Source organism: Panulirus ornatus, chromosome 10 (assembly GCF_036320965.1).
Source record: "Panulirus ornatus isolate Po-2019 chromosome 10, ASM3632096v1, whole genome shotgun sequence".
NCBI lineage: Eukaryota > Metazoa > Arthropoda > Malacostraca > Decapoda > Palinuridae > Panulirus > Panulirus ornatus.
Window position 1 is genome coordinate 34341869 of NC_092233.1, and position 21128 is coordinate 34362996.

The 21128-nt window shown below is 42.2% G+C and overlaps 1 protein-coding gene across 4 annotated transcripts in view; it reads left to right on the forward strand.

Moving 5' to 3' along the window:
* LOC139750896 (uncharacterized) overlaps window positions 1-21128 on the forward strand; it is a 270500-nt gene that overhangs the window by 234765 nt on the left and 14607 nt on the right. For 3 of the 4 annotated variants that reach the window (XM_071665771.1, XM_071665770.1, XM_071665772.1), the window contains 2 exons: window positions 2448-2624; window positions 2769-2959. In XM_071665771.1, the coding sequence (XP_071521872.1) occupies window positions 2448-2624; window positions 2769-2959 (368 nt within the window). Of the gene's footprint in view, window positions 1-2447; window positions 2625-2768; window positions 3140-21128 lie in introns of those variants that run through there. The other variant, XM_071665773.1, reaches the window with a different exon arrangement.

The window sequence follows — 21128 nt, forward strand, 5'->3', positions numbered from 1 at the left end:
CAGTACAGTCACCCCCTTTTTTAATGAATTCCACTGTAATACCATCCAAACCTGCTGCCTTGCCGGCTTTCATCTTCCGCAAAGCTTTTACTACCTCTGATATATATATATATATATATATATATATATATATATATATATATATATATATTCTTTTCTTTTTTCTTTTAAACTATTCGCCAATTCCCGCATTAGCGAGGTAGCATTAAGAACAGAGGACTGGGCCTTTGAGGGAATACCCTCACCTGGCCCAATTCTCTGTTCCTTCTTTTGGAAAATTAAAAAAAAAAAACGAGAGGGGAGGATTTCCAGCCCCCCGCTCCCTCCCCTTTTAGTCGCCTTCTACGACAGGCGGGGAATACGTGGGAAGTATTCTTAATCCCCTATCCCCAGGGATAAGATATATATATATATATATATATATATATATATATGCTCTGTGGAAGGTATTAAGAATATATGGTGTGGGAGGCAAGTTGTTAGAGGCAGTGAAAAGTTTTTATCGAGGATGCAAGGCATGTGTACGTGTAGGAAGAGAGGAAAGTGATTGGTTCTCAGTGAATGTAGGTTTGCGGCAGGGGTGTGTGATGTCTCCATGGTTGTTTAATTTGTTTATGGATGGGGTTGTTAGGGAGGTAAATGCAAGAGTCTTGGAAAGAGGGGCAAGTATGAAGTCTGTTGGGGATGAGAGAGCTTGGGAAGTGAGTCAGTTGTTGTTTGCTGATGATACAGCGCTGGTGGCGGATTCATGTGAGAAACTGCAGAAGCTGGTGACGGAGTTTGGTAAAGTGTGTGGAAGAAGAAAGTTAAGAGTAAATGTGAATAAGAGCAAGGTTATTAGGTACAGTAGGGATGAGGGTCAAGTCAATTGGGAGGTGAGTTTGAATGGAGAAAAACTGGAGGAAGTGAAGTGTTTTAGATATCTGGGAGTGGATCTGTCAGCGGATGGAACCATGGAAGCGGAAGTGGATCATAGGGTGGGGGAGGGGGCGAAAATTTTGGGAGCCTTGAAAAATGTGTGGAAGTCGAGAACATTATCCCGGAAAGCAAAAATGGGTATGTTTGAAGGAATAGTAGTTCCAACAATGTTGTATGGTTGCGAGGCGTGGGATATGGATAGAGTTGTGCGCAGGAGGATGGATGTGCTGGAAATGAGATGTTTAAGGACAATGTGTGGTGTGAGGTGGTTTGATCGAGTAAGTAACGTAAGGGTAAGAGAGATGTGTGGAAATAAAAAGAGCGTGGTTGAGAGAGCAGAAGAGGGTGTTTTGAAATGGTTTGGGCACATGGAGAGAATGAGTGAGGAAAGATTGACCAAGAGGATATATGTGTCGGAGGTGGAGGGAACGAGGAGAAGAGGGAGACCAAATTGGAGGTGGAAAGATGGAGTGAAAAGGATTTTGTGTGATCGGGGCCTGAACATGCAGGAGGGTGAAAGGAGGGCAAGGAATAGAGTGAATTGGAGCGATGTGGTATACAGGGGTTGACGTGCTGTCAGTGGATTGAATCAAGGCATGTGAAGCGTCCGGGGTAAACCATGGAAAGCTGTGTAGGTATGTATATTTGCGTGTGTGGACGTGTGTATGTACATGTGTATGGGGGGGGTTGGGCCATTTCTTTCGTCTGTTTCCTTGCGCTACCTCGCAACCGCGGGAGACAGCGACAAGGTATAAAAAAAAAAAAAAAAAAAAAACCTACTGAAGAGAAATGAGAAGAAAATTGCATGAAGAATACACTTTTCCAAATCATTCATTCAGTATAAGTTGAATGTTTTTGGCTGGAGGCAATGTTAGCTTCTGGGATCCCAAACACTCATGTTCCATGTAGCACTTCCATTTGTAAACCCATTTTCACCATTATTTTCCTGAATATTTTAATTATTTTCATTTGTTGCATTAGGTAAGAACCACTTGAAGAGAATTTTGGAAAAGAAATGTATGAATACACAATTTGATACATCATTCATTAGTTATGATTTGAATGCTTTGAACAGATCAATGTGAAATACAGAAGAATTCTATCTCTTTCACCTATTTTTTCTCAGATTTCTATGAATGAATAGATAATTATTAATTCTTAGATAAGAACCTAATGAAGAAAAGTGTTGAGAAAATTATTAGAAGAAATCATTGACAGTGTTATTCATTGATTATTATGATTAAATGCTTTGAAATGAAAGTTTTGAACCAAGACTCCATGACTGGTGTCACAGCCAGCTTCAGTCGTGGGTCAAGTGTCACTGACCACAGCCTTTGGTGAACATAGCAGCAGGAATTATGATTGCTCTAATCTTTCTTTGAATAGCTTATTTTTTTATAAATTTTTGATTACCCAATACTCTACCTGTATCACATTATAAGGCTGTGTGGATTGTGATTAATCAAGGTGCACTTCATGAAAGATTTTTTATTAACATACTGACATTAACTTAGTGATTTACTTTACAGGCAGATGATCAGACAAAGTCTTCTTTGCTGGATATGCTGGTTGACTTAGTTGGAAGGGATGCTGAAACACCAGAAAGTCGTAAAAGGCGCCACACACATAACATGAATGCCTGGTATAGAGAATTGGGTGGTCGGAATACTGAAGTATCCCCAGCTTTGGGTGGCATGGCAGCTAAGGTGGGTTACAAATGGAATAAATTCTTTGATATACTACTGTTAGCTCTAGAAGTCTAGTATAGAATATGTATGAAAGTACAGTATATGCATTGTTACTGAATAGTGTGATGTTTTTCATCTGTCTCATGCAATTCTTTTTTGTAGGTGATGTCAGTGATGGGTGCCAAAGATGAATTGCAAGAGGCAGTGAAGAAAAATGCTCTACCAGCTTTTCTAGAGCTTACTCGAAGCCTTGATGGGACTCACCCACATTGCTTGCAGCGAGCCTTATGTCGCATGAACTCTCACTCTGAAGAACTCCCCTTCATATCACACCTTGCCCTGCAGCTTCTAAGGTTGAACTGACTCATGTTATTAAATATGACTGTTATTTTGAATGCTGAATTGAGTTCATTAGTTTTCTCAGAGCCACATGGCAAACCAAGGTCTGTAAGCAAGTGTCACATATCCACCTCGGTTAACTTGAATTAAATGGGAGATCCATTTGTGTGTTAACATCCACTTTATTCTCGCTTAGATACGGTGGATCAAGAGCATATAGGTATGCATCCTTTGTGGGAGTTAATATTGCTGAATTGGAGTCCCAAACCTAATACCTGCAGTACTCATAGATGTTATTAGCCTTGATAGAGTAAAAGCTCCGTCAATTGTAATTTGAGACAACAAAATTTTTAAACCAACATGTTTTCCAATACTGGTTGGCAACCTTTCAGTTTTTTTTTTTTTTTTTTTGCTTTGTCGCTGTCTCCCGCGTTTGCAAGGTAGCGCAAGGAAACAGACGAAAGAAATGGCCCAACCCACCCCCATACCCATGTATATACATACGTCCACACACGCAAATATACATACCTACACAGCTTTCCATGGTTTACCCCAGACGCTTCACCTGCCCTGATTCAATCCACTGACAGCACGTCAACCCCGGTATACCACATCGCTCCAATTCACTCTATTCCTTGCCCTCCTTTCACCCTCCTGCATGTTCAGGCCCCGATCACACAAAATCTTTTTCACTCCATCTTTCCACCTCCAATTTGGTCTCCCTCTTCTCCTCGTTCCCTCCACCTCCGACACATATATCCTCTTGGTCAATCTTTCCTCACTCATTCTCTCCATGTGCCCAAACCATCTCAAAACACCCTCTTCTGCTCTCTCAACCAAGCTCTTTTTATTTCCACACATCTCTCTTACTCTTACGTTACTTACTCGATCAAACCACCTCACACCACACATTGTCCTCAAACATCTCATTTCCAGCACATCCATCCTCCTGCGCACCACTCTATCCATAGCCCACGCCTCGCAACCATACAACATTGTTGGAACCACTATTCCTTCAAACATACCCATTTTTGCTTTCCGAGATAATGTTCTCGACTTCCACACATTCTTCAAGGCTCCCAGAATTTTCGCCCCCTCCCCCATCCTATGATCCACTTCCGCTTCCTTGGTTCCATCCGCTGCCAGATCCACTCCCAGATATCTAAAACACTTTACTTCCTCCAGTTTTTCTCCATTCAAACTCACCTCCCAATTGACTTGACCCTCAACCCTCCTGTACCTAATAATCTTGCTCTTATTCACATTTACTCTTAACTTTCTTCTTTCACACACTTTACCAAACTCAGGCACCAGCTTCTGCAGTTTCTCACATGAATCAGCCACCAGTGCTGTATCATCAGCGAACAACAACTGACTCACTTCCCAAGCTCTCTCATCCCCAACAGACTTCATACTTGCCCCTCTTTCCAAAACTCTTGCATTCACCTCCCTAACAACCCCATCCATAAACAAATTAAACAACCGTGGAGACATCACACACCCCTGCCGCAAACCTACATTCACTGAGAACCAATCACTTTCCTCTCTTCCTACACGTACACATGCCTTACATCCTCGATAAAAACTTTTCACTGCTTCTAGCAACTTGCCTCCCACACCATATATTCTTAATACCTTCCACAGAGCATCTCTATCAACTCTATCATATGCCTTCTCCAGATCCATAAATGCTACATACAAATCCATTTGCTTTTCTAAGTATTTCTTACATACATTCTTCAAAGCAAACACCTGATCCACACATCCTCTACCACTTCTGAAACCACACTGCTCTTCCCCAATTTGATGCTCTGTACATGCCTTCACCCTCTCAATCAATACCCTCCCATATAATTTACCAGGAATACTCAACAAACTTATACCTCTGTAATTTGAGCACTCACTCTTATCCCCTTTGCCTTTGTACAATGGCACTATGCACACATTCCGCCAATCCTCAGGCACCTCACCATGAGTCATACATACATTAAATAACCTTACCAACCAGTCAACAATACAGTCATCCCCTTTTTTAATAAATTCCACTGCAATACCATCCAAACCTGCTGCCTTGCCAGCTTTCATCTTCCGCAAAGCTTTCAGTATCTGAAAAAAAAACTGAAAAATTAAGACGTAGAAATATTGCATTGTGTGTGCACCAAGCCACAGCAATTAGTGTACCCACTACCTGGTGTTTTGAGGTATTGGTGATTGTTTATTGTCTTCCATGTCCTTTCTGGTGTGATGTTGTGTGCTGGTCTAACACATTTATGTATTTTGTGCACCCTTGATTAGTATTGTGCACAATGGCCCCTTTCAAGCATTGTCAGCAATTGCCTGACAGCTCCTTGTAGCTGTGTACATCTCACATAAAGCTCAAGAGGAAAATTTTAAGCCTTGAAAAGATGAAGTTGTGAAAGAGGCAAAAGAAGATCAAGATATTTAGTAGTGCTTATTTGCTTACTTATACAAGTCTTTACTCTATTTGAAATATTTACAAATAGGTAAAATGTTTTAAAATCTGTGAACTGTAGAAAGTGTGCCAAATCCTCGGTGAGGGTTGGTTGGTGAAGTAAGCATGGGTCCTGATTGGAATGCTGCACCACGTTCCCATCACCATCAGTGGGTCAGCTTCACAATTACCACTATTGTGTGTGTATCTGACTACTTGTTCGATTTGGATATACCTGTTTATGTGATTTCCCTAAATCCCACGGTGTATGTGTTTGTAAATATGGCATCCAAACGTCCAGCAACATTTTCTACCCCAGGACCATTAGTGAAACAGAAGAAAACCTCTCTAACCTTACAAGCTGATGCTGATGAGGGAGCATCACTACTGTAGAAAGTGTGCCAAATCTTCTGTGAGGGTTGGCGGATGGAGTAAGCATGGGTCATTGGTGGAGCGCACCATGGTCCTACTAGTACAACCAGTCTCACAGTTACCACTGTTGTTTGTGGATCTGTGCTGCTTGTGCGATTTGGGTGTATCTGCTAATGTGATTTTCCTGCAGTCTCCTGTGTTTATGTTTGCTGATATGGCATCCAAACATTCAGCAACATTTACCCTAGAACCAGCAGTTCAATGGAAGAGAACCTCTCTGACTGTAGAATTAAAGCTAGAAATCTCACGACACACTGATGCTGATGAGGGAGCATCAGCACTAGAGCTTGCTTATAACCTGGATGAATCAATAATCTGCAACATAAAAAATAATCCACATAAAATTTGAAGTTTTGTGGTCCACTCTACTCCACTGTTTGCCAAGGTAATTGTAAGGGTTAGAAATCCACTTATGGAGAAAATGCTTTCGTTATACATAAAGCATGAGATGAAAAAGAAAAGCAGCCTTAGTAAACGTCAGCACCAGGGCCAGATTTAGACCTTGAGTGGCCCCTTGTGCACAGAATCTAAAATACACGGCAAACAACCAAATTAACACGTCAGTTTATTGCATATGATTAGAATTAACAAGTTATACATACATACATAGAAACACTACAATAGCTACAAAAAGTCTTTCTTTCTACACTTGGCATCTGAAAAATCTTTAATGAATTCCTCAAACTGTATCATCTTTAGAACACTGCTCTCTACATCCAGTATGCACAGAGCACTTAGTTTTTCATGGGTCATAATGGCACTCTGATAATTCTTTATCGATACCAATTTGCTGAATGATCTCTCTCTCCTAAACAATTTTTGACCATCATGCTCAAATATATTCTAAGAACTACATTAACACTTGGCTAGGTATCAGCAAGCCCTTCATCATGGAGTAATACTGCATGTTAAGATGGAGTGAGACGTGACCTGAACTTGGTAAAGGCTGCAAACTGGACAATTTCCTCTACGAACACATTACTGAAATCACGGGGGAATGCAATGATGTTTCACAGCATCAGATAGACTGCATAAGTTGACTGTGCATCAAGTAAACTGCATAAGTTGACTTATCATCAGGTAGACTGCATAAGTTGACTATGCATCAGGTAGACTGCATAAGTTGACTATGCATCAGGTAGACTGCATAAGTTGACTATGCATCAGATAGACTGCATAAATTGACTATGTATCAGATAGACTGCATAAGCTGACTATGCATCAGATAGACTAAGTTGACTATGCATCAGGTAGACTGCATAAGTTGACTATGCATCAGGTAGACCGCATAAGTTGGCTATGCATCAGGTATGCTACTCTGCATTCTTTGAAGGCAACAGACAGTTGATCTAAAATGACATTGAAAGTTCCACATCTGAGTTTTTCTCTTGAGGAAAGGACAACTTCCTCTGAGACTGAAGTTGGATTCGCATCATAATGTTGGTTTCTCTTCCTTGGCCTGCCTGTAGTTGCTTTGTAGTCTGTGTTGCCACAAAAGTTCCTGGCATCCAGTTCCATCTCTTCATATCTTTCCTAAAGTGATTCAGAAACATTTCCAGAGAATCAGTTAGATCCACCACTATCTTCAGGTTAACTCCTTGAAGAGCTTTATTTGTGCTGTTGAACCATACATGAATTAAGTTCCAGATCCTGGCCATCAGAGCAGTTTCAAGTCTGCGAGTGTTTGAGCGTCATATCTTGCTTCAGGTGTTTGCTCCAAGTCACTTTCATTATCTCTGAGGACATTTTGAATGCAGTTGTATCCATCTACAAGGGCTTCAGTAGCATCAGTAGCACAGTTAGTGCTCTTTCATTTTCTTCCAAAGACTTCATTAGATTTGCCCATCTGTGTGTTGATGCTGAAAAAAAGGTGTATAACCTTTGTATGAAGCCAAAATAACTAACGGCTTCAACACAGCAAAAGGTAGCAGCCTGTCCAACAAGATTCAATGAGTGAGCAGCATAGGGAATGAAAACTGCTGCTGGGTTCTTAATTCTTAAGTCTGGCTGGCATTCCTGTGTAGTGACTGGATATATTTCTGGCATTGTCATAGGACTGCCCTCTGCAGTCTCTAAAATTAATACATTCTTTTTCTAGAAATTCTAACAGAGCTGTATACAGTATGAAAGCCAGTCTGCAGGAAAGTTAAAAACCTTTCTACTGGCTTCCCAAAAGCAACATATTGCACAGTAACTGTTAGCTGATTAACATGAGCCAAGTCTAGTGTAGAACCTATAGAAACTGAGAAGTACTTGGCAGTTTTAAGTTCTACCACAATATAATTCTTAACATATTTTGCAATCAGCAGAACAGTTTCTTCATAGATTGTTGGTGATAAGTATGACAGCTTACCACTTCCAGGATTGCCAAATTCTTCAAGGTGACCCATCAGAAATAGATCAAATTGTGCAACAAGTTCTATAATTCCCTAAAAAATTCCAGTTATGCTTGGATCCTATAATTTCTTCACGACCCCTAAATGCCAGGCCTCTCTCAGCTAGAAACACTGTCGTGGCCACAACATGGTACAATACCTCAGACCAGTATTCCTTGTTTTCCTGCACTTATTTTTCCATCTCTGTCAGCATGAAAAGAGTCTCTACATTGAAGATTGAACTTCAGCACAGAATCTCTGTGGTTTTGGCTGTGTTCATGAGTTTACATTTCTTCTGCTTCTCTCCAGTCATTAAAGCCATCCTCGCTGGAACACCTGTCATGTTGGCTGAACATCAAAGTACAGTAAAAGTAATAAACTGCATCTGCTGACGGGCTGTAGAGAAGCCACTTTCTCCACTGCTCACCATTGTCATAAATCGTGTAAAACATGGAATTCTTGAAATAACAACAATGGCCATCCAGTTTGCCTTGACCTTGGCCTGATATATATTATAATGGCGTCGAGATTCTGGGTAGGAATCAGAGTCATTATTGTTTTGACATATAGATGATTTTGACTAAAAGGACATGCTTTTCTCTGACAAGAAACCACATGGCTAGGTCTGGATCACATGATGGTGCTTCACTGTATATGTCTGAAGTATCTGTAGGATGAGATAATCCATCATCATCAATATCTTCATGAGTTATATTGCTTTCATTTTACCACACATTCCCTGCGTGTTGTAGAAGGCAACTATATATATATATATATATATATATTTTTTTTTTTTTTTTCATACTATTCGCCATTTCCCACATTAGCGAGGTAGCGCTGAGAACAGAGGACTGGACCTTTGAGGGAATATCCTCACCTGGCCCCCTTCTCTGTTCCCTCTTTTTGGGGAAAAAAAAAAAAAAAGTGAGAGGGGAGGATTTCCAGCCCCCCGCTCCCTACCCTTTTAGTCGCCTTCTACGACACGCAGGGAATACGTGGGAAGTATTCTTTCTCCCCTATCCCCAGGGATAATATATATATATATATATATATATATATATATATATATATATATATATATATATATATATATATCTTTCTTCTTTCAAACCATTCGCCATTTCCCGCGTTAGCAAGGTAACGTTAAGAACAGAGGACTGGGCCTCAGAGGGAATATCCTCACCTGGCCCCCTTCTCTGTTCCATCTTTTGGAAAATTAAAAAAAAAACAAGAGGGGAGGATTTCTAGCCCCCCGCTCCCTCCCCTTTTAGTCGCCTTCTACGACTCGCAGGGAATACGTGGGAAGTATTCTTTCTCCCCTATCCCCAGGAATATATATATATATATATATATTTTTTTTTCATACTATTCGCCATTTCCCGCAATAGCGAGGTAGCGTTAAGAACAGAGGACTGGGCCTTTGAGGAAATACCCTCACCTGGCCCCCTTCTCTGTTCCTTCTTTTGGATGGGGAAAAAAAAAAAAAAAAAAAAAAAAAAAAAAAAGAGGGGAGGATTTCCAGCCCCCCGGTCCCTTCCCTTTTAGTCGCCTTCTACGACACGCAGGAAATACGTGGGAAGTACTCTTTCTCCCCTATCCCCAGGGATATATATATATTTATTTATATTTATTTACCCATCATACCCTGCCGCCGTCTCCCGCGTCTGCGAGGCAGCGCAAGGAAACAGACGAAAGAAATGGCCCAACCCCCCACCATACACATGCATACACATACGTCCACACACGCAAACATACATACCCACACAGCCCCCCACGGACCACCCCAGACGCTTCACATGCCCTGATTCAATCCACTGACAGAACGTCAACCCCGGTACACCACACCGCTCCAATTCACTCTATTCCCCGCCCTCCCCTCACCCTCCTGCACGTTCAGGCCCCGACCACACAAAATCCCTTTCACTCCATCCCTCCACCTCCAATTTGGTCTCCCTCCTCTCCTCGTTCCCTCCACCTCCGACACACACATCCTCCTGGTCAATCCCTCCTCACTCATTCTCTCCATGTGACCAAACCACTTCAAAACACCCTCTTCTGCTCTCTCAACCACGCTCCTTTCATTTCCACACATCTCTCCCACCCCCACGCCACTCACTCGATCAAACCACCCCACACCACACACTGTCCTCAAACATCTCATTTCCAGCACATCCATCCTCCCGCGCACAACTCCATCCACAGCCCACGCCTCGCAACCACACAACATTGTTGGAACCACTATTCCCTCAAACACACCCACTCCCGCCCTCCGAGACAATGTTCTCGACTTCCACACATGTACGTGTAGGAAGAGAGGAAAGTGATTGGTTCTCAGTGAATGTAGGTTTGTGGCAGGGGTGTGTGATGTCTCCATGGTTGTTTAATTTGTTTATGGATGGGGTTGTTAGGGAGGTGAATGCAAGAGTTTTGGAAAGAGGGGCAAGTATGAAGTCTGTTGGGGATGAGAGAGCTTGGGAAGTGAGTCAGTTGTTGTTCGCTGATGATACAGTGCTGGTGGCTGATTCATGTGAGAAACTGCAGAAGCTAGTGACTGAGTTTGGTAAAGTGTGTGAAAGAAGAAAGTTAAGAGTAAATGTGAATAAGAGCAAGGTTATTAGGTACAGTAGGGTTGAGGGTCAAGTCAATTGGGAGGTGAGTTTGAATGGAGAAAAACTGGAGGAAGTGAAGTGTTTTAGATATCTGGGAGTGGATCTGGCAGCGGATGGAACCATGGAAGCAGAAGTGGATCATAGGGTGGGGGAGGGGGCGAAAATTCTGGGAGCCTTGAAGAATGTGTGGAAGTTGAGAACATTATCTTGGAAAGCAAAAATGGGTATGTTTGAAGGAATAGTGGTTCCAACAATGTTGTATGGTTGCGAGGCGTGGGCTATGGATAGAGTTGTGCGCAGGAGGATGGATGTGCTGGAAATGAGATGTTTGAGGACAATGTGTGGTGGAGGTGGTTTGATCGAGTAAGTAACGTAAGGGTAAGAGAGATGTGTGGAAATAAAAAGAGCGTGGTTGAGAGAGCAGAAGAGGGTGTTTTGAAATGGTTCGGGCACATGGAGAGAATGAGTGAGGAAAGATTGACCAAGAGAATATATGTGTCGGAGGTGGAGGGAACGAGGAGAAGAGGGAGACCAAATTGGAGGTGGAAAGATGGAGTGAAAAAGATTTTGTGTGATCGGGGCCTGAACATGCAGGAGGGTGAAAGGAGGGCAAGGAATAGAGTGAATTGGAGCGATGTGGTATACCGGGGTTGACGTGCTGTCAGTGGATTGAATCAAGGCATGTGAAGCGTCTGGGGTAAACCATGGAAAGCTGTGTAGGTATGTATATTTGCATGTGTGGACGTATGTATATACATGTGTATGGGGGTGGGTTGGGCCATTTCCTTTCGTCTGTTTCCTTGCGCTACCTCGCAAACGCAGGAGACAGCGACAAAGCAAAAAAAAAATATATATATATATATATATATATATATATATATATATATATATATATATATATATATATATATATCTTTTCTTTCAAACTATTCGCCATTTCCCGCATTAGCGAGGTAGCGTTAAGAACAGAGGACTGGGCCTTTGAGGGAATACCCTCACCTGGCCCAATTCTCTGTTCCTTCTTTTGGAAAATTAAAAAAAACGAGATGGGAGGATTTCCAGCCCCCGCTCCCTCCCCTTTTAGTCACCTTCTACGACACGCAGGGAATACATGGGAAGTATTCTTTCTCCCCTATCCCCAGGGAAAATATATATATATATATATATATATATATATATATATATATATATATATATATATATATATATATATATATATATATATATATATATTGAGGACAATATGTGGTGTGAGGTGGTTTGATCGAGTAAGTAATGATAGGGTAAGAGAGGTGTGTGGTAATAAAAAGAGTGTGGTTGAGAGAGCAGAAAAGGGTGTTTTGAAATGGTTTGGTCACATGGAGAGAATGAGAGAGGAAAGATTGACCAAGAGGATATATATGTCAGAGGTGGAGGGAATGAGAAGTGGGAGACCAAATTGGAGGTGGAAAGATGGAGTGAAAAAGATTTTGAGTGATCGGGGCCTGAACATGCAGGAGGGTGAAAGACGTGCAAGGAATAGAGTGAATTGGAACGATGTGGTATACCGGGGTCGACGTGCTGTCAACGGATTGAACCAGGGCATGTGAAGTGTCTGGGGTAAACCATGGAAAGTTCTGTGGGGCCTGGATGTGGAAAGGGAGCTGTGGTTTCAGTGCATTATTACATGACAGCTAGAGACTGAGTGTGAACGAATGGGGCCTTTGTTGTCTTTTCCTAGCGCTACCCCGCGCACATGAGGGGGAAGGGTGTTGTTATTCCATGTGTGGCGGGATGGCGATGGGAATGAATAAAGGCATTGTCCTCAAACATCTCATTTCCAGCACATCCACCCTCCTGCGCACAACTCTATCCATAGCCCACGCCTCACAACCATACAACATTGTTGGAACCACTATTCCTTCAAACATACCCATTTTTGCTTTCCGAGATAATGTTCTCGAATTCCACACATTCTTCAAGACTCCCAGGATTTTCGCCCCCTCCCCCACCCTATGATTCACTTCCGCTTCCATGGTTCCATCCGCTGCCAGATCCACTCCCAGATATCTAAAACACTTTACTTCCTCCAGTTTTTCTCCATTCAAACTTACCTCCCAGTTGACTTTACCCTCAACCTTACTGTACCTAATAACCTTGCTCTTATTCACATTCACTCTTAACTTTCTTCTTTCACACACCTTACCAAACTCAGTCACCAGCTTCTGCAGTTTCTCACATGAATCAGCCACCAGCGCTGTGTCATCAGCAAACAACAACTGACTCACTCCCCAAGTTCTCTCATCCACAACAGACTTCATACTTGCCCCTCTTTCCAAAACTCTTGCATTCACCTCCCTAACAACCCCATCCATAAACAAATTAAACAACCATGGAGACATCACACACCCCTGCCGCAAACCTACATTCACTGAGAACCAATCACTTTCCTCTCTTCCTACACGTACACATGCCTTACATCCTCGATAAAAACTTTTCACTGCTTCTAACAACTTTCCTCTCACACCATATATTCTTAATACCTTCCACAGAGCATCTCTGTCAACTCTATCATATGCCTTCTCCAGATCCATAAATGCTACATACAAATCCATTTGCTTTTCTAAGTATTTCTCACATACATTCTTCAAAGCAAACACCTGATCCACACATCCTCTAAAACTTCTCAAACCACACTGCTCTTCCCCAATCTTATGCTCTGTACATGCCTTCACCCTCTCAATCAATACCCTCCCATATAATTTACCAGGAATACTCAACAAACTTATAACTCTGTAATTTGAGCACTCACTCTTATCCCCTTTGCCTTTGTACAATGGCACTATGCAAGCATTCCGCCAATCCTCAGGCACCTCACCATGAGTCATACATACATTAAATAACCTTACCAACCAGTCAACAATACAGTCACCCCTTTTTAATAAATTCCACTGCAATACCATCCAAACCTGCTGCCTTGCCAGCTTTCATCTTCCGCAAAGCTTTTAGTACCTCTTCTCTGTTTACCAAATCATTTTCCCTAACCCTCTCACTTTGCACTCCCCGTCGACCAAAACACCCTATATCTGCCACTCTATCATCAAACCATCAAACACATTCAACAAACCTTCAAAATACTCACTCCATCTCCTTCTCACATCACCACTACTTGTTTTCACCTCCCCATTAGCCCCCTTCACTGAAGTTCCCATTTGCTCCCTTGTCTTACGCACTTTATTTACCTCCTTCCAGAACATCTTTTTATTCTCCCTAAAATTTAATGATACTCTCTCACCCCAACTCTCATTTGCCCTCTTTTTCACCTCTTGCACCTTTCTCTTGACCTCCTGTCTCTCTTTTATACATCTCCCACTCAATTGCATTTTTTCCCTGCAAAAATCGTCCAAATGCCTCTCTCTTCTCTTTCACTAATAATCTTACTTCTTCATCCCACCACTCACTACCCTTTCTAATCAACCCACCTCCCACGCTTCTCATGCCACAAGCATCTTTTGCACAATCCATCACTGATTCCCTAAATACATCCCATTCCTCCCCCACTCCCCTTACTTCCATTGTTCTCACCTTTTTCCATTCTGTACTCAGTCTCTCCTGGTACTTCCTCACACAAGTCTCCTTCCCAAGCTCACTTACTCTCACCACCCTCTTCACCCCAACATTCACTCTTCTTTTCTGAAAACCCATACAAATCTTCACCTTAGCCTCCACAAGATAATGATCAGACATCCCTCCAGTTGCACCTCTCAGCACGTTAACATCCAAAAGTCTCTCTTTCGCGCGTCTGTCAATTAACACGTAATCCATATATATATATATATATATATATATATATATATATATATATATATATATATATATATATATATATATATATATATTATCCCTGGGGATAGGGGAGAAAGAATACTTCCCACGTATTCCCTGCGTGTCGTAGAAGGCGACTAAAAGGGGAGGGAGCGGGGGGCTGGAAATCCTCCCCTCTCAATTTTTTTTTAATTTTCCAAAAGAAGGAACAGAGAAGGGGGCCAGGTGAGGATATTCCCTCAGTGGCCCAGTTCTCTGTTCTTAACGCTACCTCGCTAACGCGGGAAATGGCGAATAGTTTGAAAAAAAAAAAAAAATATATATATATATATATATATATTTTTTTTTATATTTTTATATTTTGTCGCTGTCTCCCGCGTTTGCGAGGTAGCGCAAGGAAACAGACGAAAGAAATGGCCCAACCCCCCCCATACACATGTATATACATACGTCCACACACGCAAATATACATACCTACACAGCTTTCCATGGCTTACCCCAGACGCTTCACATGCCTTGATTCAATCCACTGACAGCACGTCAACCCCGGTATACCACATCGCTCCAATTCACTCTATTCCTTGCCCTCCTTTCACCCTCCTGCATGTTCAGGCCCCGATCACACAAAATCTTTTTCACTCCATCTTTCCACCTCCAATTTGGTCTCCCTCTTCTCCTTGTTCCCTCCACCTCCGACACATATATCCTCTTGGTCAATCGTTCCTCACTCATCCTCTCCATGTGCCCAAACCACTTCAAAACACCCTCTTCTGCTCTCTCAACCACGCTCCTTTTATTTCCACACATCTCTCTTACCCTTACGTTACTCACTCGATCAAACCACCTCACACCACACATTGTCCTCAAACATCTCATTTCCAGCACATCCATCCTCCTGCGCACAACTCTATCCATAGCCCACGCCTCACAACCATACAACATTGTTGGAACCACTATTCCTTCAAACATACCCATTTTTGCTTTCCGAGATAATGTTCTCGACTTCCACACATTCTTCAAGGCCCCCAGAATTTTCGCCCCCTCCCCCACCCTATGATCCACTTCCGCTTCCATGGTTCCATCCGCTGCCAGATCCACTCCAAGATATCTAAAACACTTCACTTCCTCCAGTTTTTCTCCATTCAAACTCACCTCCCAATTGACTTGACCCTCAACCCTACTGTACCTAATAACCTTGCTCTTATTCACATTTACTCTTAACTTTCTTCTTCCACACACTTTACCAAACTCAGTCACCAACTTCTGCAGTTTCTCACATGAATCAGCCACCAGCGCTGTATCATCAGCGAACAACAACTGACTCACTTCCCAAGCTCTCTCATCCCCAACAGACTTCATACTTGCCCCTCTTTCCAAAACTCTTGCATTTACCTCCCTAACAACCCCATCCATAAACAAATTAAACAACCATGGAGACATCACACACCCCTGCCGCAAACCTACATTCACTGAGAACCAATCACTTTCCTCTCTTCCTACACGTACACATGCCTTACATCCTCGATAAAAACTTTTCACTGCTTCTAACAACTTTCCTCCCACACCATATATTTTTAATACCTTCCACAGAGCATCTCTATCAACTCTATCATATGCCTTCTCCAGATCCATAAATGCTACATACAAATCCATTTGCTTTTCTAAGTATTTCTCACATACATTCTTCAAAACAAACACCTGATCCACACATCCTCTACCACTTCTGAAACCACACTGCTCTTCCCCAATCTGATGCTCTGTACATGCCTTCACCCTCTCAATCAATACCCTCCCATATAATTTACCAGGAATACTCAACAAACTTATACCTCTGTAATTTGAGCACTCACTCTTATCCCCTTTGCCTTTGTACAATGGCACTATGCACGCATTCCGCCAATCCTCAGGCACCTCACCATGAGTCATACATACATTAAATAACCTTACCAACCAGTCAACAATACAGTCACCCCCTTTTCTAATAAATTCCACTGCAATACCATCCAAACCTGCTGCCTTGCCGGCTTTCATCTTCCGCAAAGCTTTCACTACCTCTTCTCTGTTTACCAAATCATTTTCCCTAACCCTCTCACTTTGCACACCACCTCGACCAAAACACCCTATATCTGCCACTCTATCATCAAACACATTCAACAAACCTTCAAAATACTCACTCCATCTCCTTCTCACATCACCACTACTTGTTATCACCTCCCCATTTGCGCCCTTCACTGAAGTTCCCATTTGCTCCCTTGTCTTACGCACTTTATTTACCTCCTTCCAGAACATCTTTTTATTCTCCCTAAAATTTAATGATACTCTCTCACCCCAACTCTCATTTGCCCTTTTTTTCACCTCTTGCACCTTTCTCTTGACCTCCTGTCTCTTTCTTTTATACATCTCCCACTCAATTGCATTTTTTCCCTGCAAAAATCGTCCAAATGCCTCTCTCTTCTCTTTCACTAATACTCTTACTTCTTCATCCCACCACTCACTACCCTTTCTAATCAACCCACCTCCCACCCTTCTCATGCCACAAGCATCTTTTGTGCAATCCATCACTGATTCCCTAAATACATCCCATTCCTCCCCCACTCCCCTTACTTCCATTGTTCTCACCTTTTTCCATTCTGTACTCAGTCTCTCCTGGTACTTCCTCACACAGGTCTCCTTCTCAAGCTCACTTACTCTCACCACCCTCTTCACCCCAACATTCACTCTTCTTTTCTGAAAACCCATACAAATCTTCACCTTAGCCTCCACAAGATAATGATCAGACATCCCTCCAGTTGCACCTCTCAGCACATTAACATCCAAAAGTCTCTCTTTCGCACGCCTGTCAATTAACACGTAATCCAATAACGCTCTCTGGCCATCTCTCCTACTTACATAAGTATACTTATGTATATCTCGCTTTTTAAACCAGGTATTCCCAATCATCAGTTCTTTTTCAGCACATAAATCTACAAGCTCTTCACCATTTCCATTTACAACACTGAACACCCCATGTATACCAATTATTCCCTCAACTGCCACATTACTCACCTTAGCATTCAAATCACCCATCACTATAACCCGGTCTCGTGCATCAAAACCACTAACACACTCATTCAGCTGCTCCCAAAACACTTGCCTCTCTTGATCTTTCTTCTCATGCCCAGGTGCATATGCACCAATAATCACCCACCTCTCTCCATCAACTTTCAGTTTTACCCATATTAATCGAGAATTTACTTTCTTACACTCTATCACATACTCCCACAACTCCTGTTTCAGGAGTATTGCTACTCCTTCCCTTGCTCTTGTCCTCTCACTAACCCCTGACTTTACTCCCCAGACATTCCCAAACCACTCTTCCCCTTTACCCTTGAGCTTCGCTTCACTCAAAAACATCCAGGTTCCTTTCCTCAAACATACTACCTATCTCTCCTTTTTTCACATCTTCGTTACATCCACACACATTTAGGCACCCCACTCTGAGCCTTCGAGGAGGATGAGCACTCCCCGCGTGACTCCTTCTTCTGTTTCCCATTTTAGAAAGTTAATACAAGGAGGGGAGGATTTCTGGCCCCCCGCTCCCGTCCCCTCTAGTCGCTTTCTACGACATGCGAGGAATACGTGGGAAGTATTCTTTCACCCCTATCCCCAGGGATAATATACATATATATATACATATACACATACACACACATACACATACATACGCACATATACAGACACACACACACATACATATATATACATATGAAAAATGTAAGAAACAATTTAGAAAACTGAAACTTCTAGCTTGAAATGAATGAAAAAAATGAATGTCACATAATGGTTCAACCTCTGGCTATGGAAAAAAGGAAATGTATAATTTATTTACACAAATGTCGATAGCAGTTCTCATCAATTTAACCACTGTATCAATAAGCTTCAATGTCTAAGCTACATTTTTCTCCAATTTCACTATTTTCCTTCACATTTTCAATTGTGTCTGAAGGTTCTACTTCAAGAGTGATTGTTTTTCCAGTATGGGTCTTCACATCTTGGTTACATCCACACACATTTTGCGTTACGGCTCACAGGAAAAGCAAGGGACGTACAATATATCAGCCACTGATAGCCACAAGGTCTTTTAAATGGCCGAACACGTCTGACGGAAGTCCTGTATTAGAGAAGGGGATGCTGGTGTGTCCACTCACACGACGAGGGCACTAGTTAGTAGTGCTGCTCTTCAGTTACAAATCCATTTGTTTGGATTTGTTTGGATTTGGATATATATATATATATATATATATATATATATATATTTAACTTTCTAATAGGGGAAACAGCAGGAGTCACGCGGGGGGTGCTCATCCTCCTCGAAGGCTCAGATTGGGGTGTCTAAATGTGTGTGGATATAACCAAGATGAGAAAAAAGGAGAGATAGGAAGTATGTTTGCGGAAAAGAAGCTGGACGTTTTGGTTCTGAGTGAAACGAAGCTCAAGGGTAAAGGGGAAGAGTGGTTTGGGAATGTCTTGGGAGTAAAGTCAGGGTTTAGTGAGAGGAAAAGAGCAAGGGAAGGAGTAGCACTACCCCTGAAACAGAAGTAGTGAAAGGTTTTTATCGAGGATGTAAGGCATGTGTACATGTAGGAAGAGAGGAAAGTGATTGGTTCTCAGTGAATGTTGGTTTGCGGCAGGGGTGTCTGATGTCTCCATGTTTGTTTATTTTGTTTATGGATGGGGTTGTTTGGGAGGTGAATGCAAGAGTTTTGGAAAGAGGGGCAAGGATGAAGTCTGTTGTGGATGAGAGAGCTTGGGAAGTGAGTCAGTTGTTGTTCGCTGATGATACAGCGCTGGTGGCTGATTCAGGTGAAAAACTGCAGGAGCTCGTGACTGAGTTTGGTAAAGTGTGTGAAAGAAGAAAGCTTAAGAGTAAATGTGAATAAGAGCAAGGTTATTAGGTACAGTAGGGTTGAGGGACAAGTCAATTGGGAGGTAAGTTTGAATGGAGAAAAACTGGAGGAAATGAAGTGTTTTAGATATCTGGGAGTGGATTTGGCAGCGGATGGAACCATGGAAGCGGAAGTGAATCATTGGGTGGGGAGGGGGCGAAAGTTCTGGGAACGTTGAAGAATGTGTGGAAGTCAAGAACATTATCTCGGAAAGCAAAAATGGGTATGTTTGAAGGAATAGTGGTTCCAACAATGTTATATGGTTGCAAGGCATAGGCTATTGACAGAGTTGTGTGGAGGAGGGTGAATGTGCTGGAAATGAGATGTTTGAGGATAATATATGGTGAGAGGTGGTTTGATCGAGTAAGTAATAATAGGGTAAGAGAGATGTGTGATAATAGAAAGAGTGTGGTTGAGAGAGCAGAAGAGGGTGTTTTGAAATGGTTTGGTCTCATGGAGAGAATGTGTGATGAAAGATTGACCAAGAGGATATATATGTCAGAGGTGGAGGGAACAAGGAGAAGTGGGAGACCTAATTGGAGGTGGAAAGATGGAGTGAAAAAGATTTTGAGTGATCGGGGCCTGAACATGCAGGAGGGTGAAAGGCGTGCAAGGAATAGAGTGAAATGGAACGATGTGGTATACCGGGGTCGACGTGCTGTCAGTGGATTGAACCAGGGTATGTGAAGCGTCTGGGGTAAACCATGGAAAGTTCTGTGGGGCCTGGATGTGGAAAGGGAGCTGTGGTTTCGGTGCATTATACATGCCAGCTATATAGATTGAGTGTGAACGAATGTGGCATTTGTTGTTTTTTCCTAGCGCTATTTCGCGCACATGTGGGGGAAGGGGGTTGTTATTTCATGTGTATCGGGGTGGTGTTGGGAATGAATAAAGGCAGACAGTATGAATTATATTCATGTGTATATATGTATATGTGTGTGTATATCTATAGGTATACGTTGAGATGTATAGGTGTGTGGACATGTATGTATATACATGTGTATGTGGGTGATTTGGGCCATTCTTTCATCTGTTTCCTTGTGCTACCTCGCTAATGCAGGAGACAGACACAAAGGAAAATATATATATATATATATATATATATATATATATATATATATATATTGTTTTTTTTTCTGCTTTGTCGCTGTCTCCCGCGTTTGCGAGGTAGCGCAAGGAAACAGACGAAAGAAATGGCCCAACCCACCCCCATACACATGTATATACATACATGTCCACACACACAAATATACATACCTACACAGCTTTCCATGGTTTACCCCAGACGCTTCACATGCCCTGATTCAATCCACTGACAGCACGTCAACCCTGGTATACCACATCGATCCAATTCACTCTATTCCTTGCCCTCCTTTCACCCTCCTGCATGTTCAGGCCCCGATCACACAAAATCTTTTTCACTCCATCTTTCCACCTCCAATTTGGTCTCCCACTTCTCCTCGTTTCCTCCACCTCCAACACATATATCCTCTTGGTCAATCTTTCCTCACTCATTCTCTCCATGTGCCCAAACCATTTCAAAACACCCTCTTCTGCTCTCTCAACCACGCTCTTTTTATTTCCAC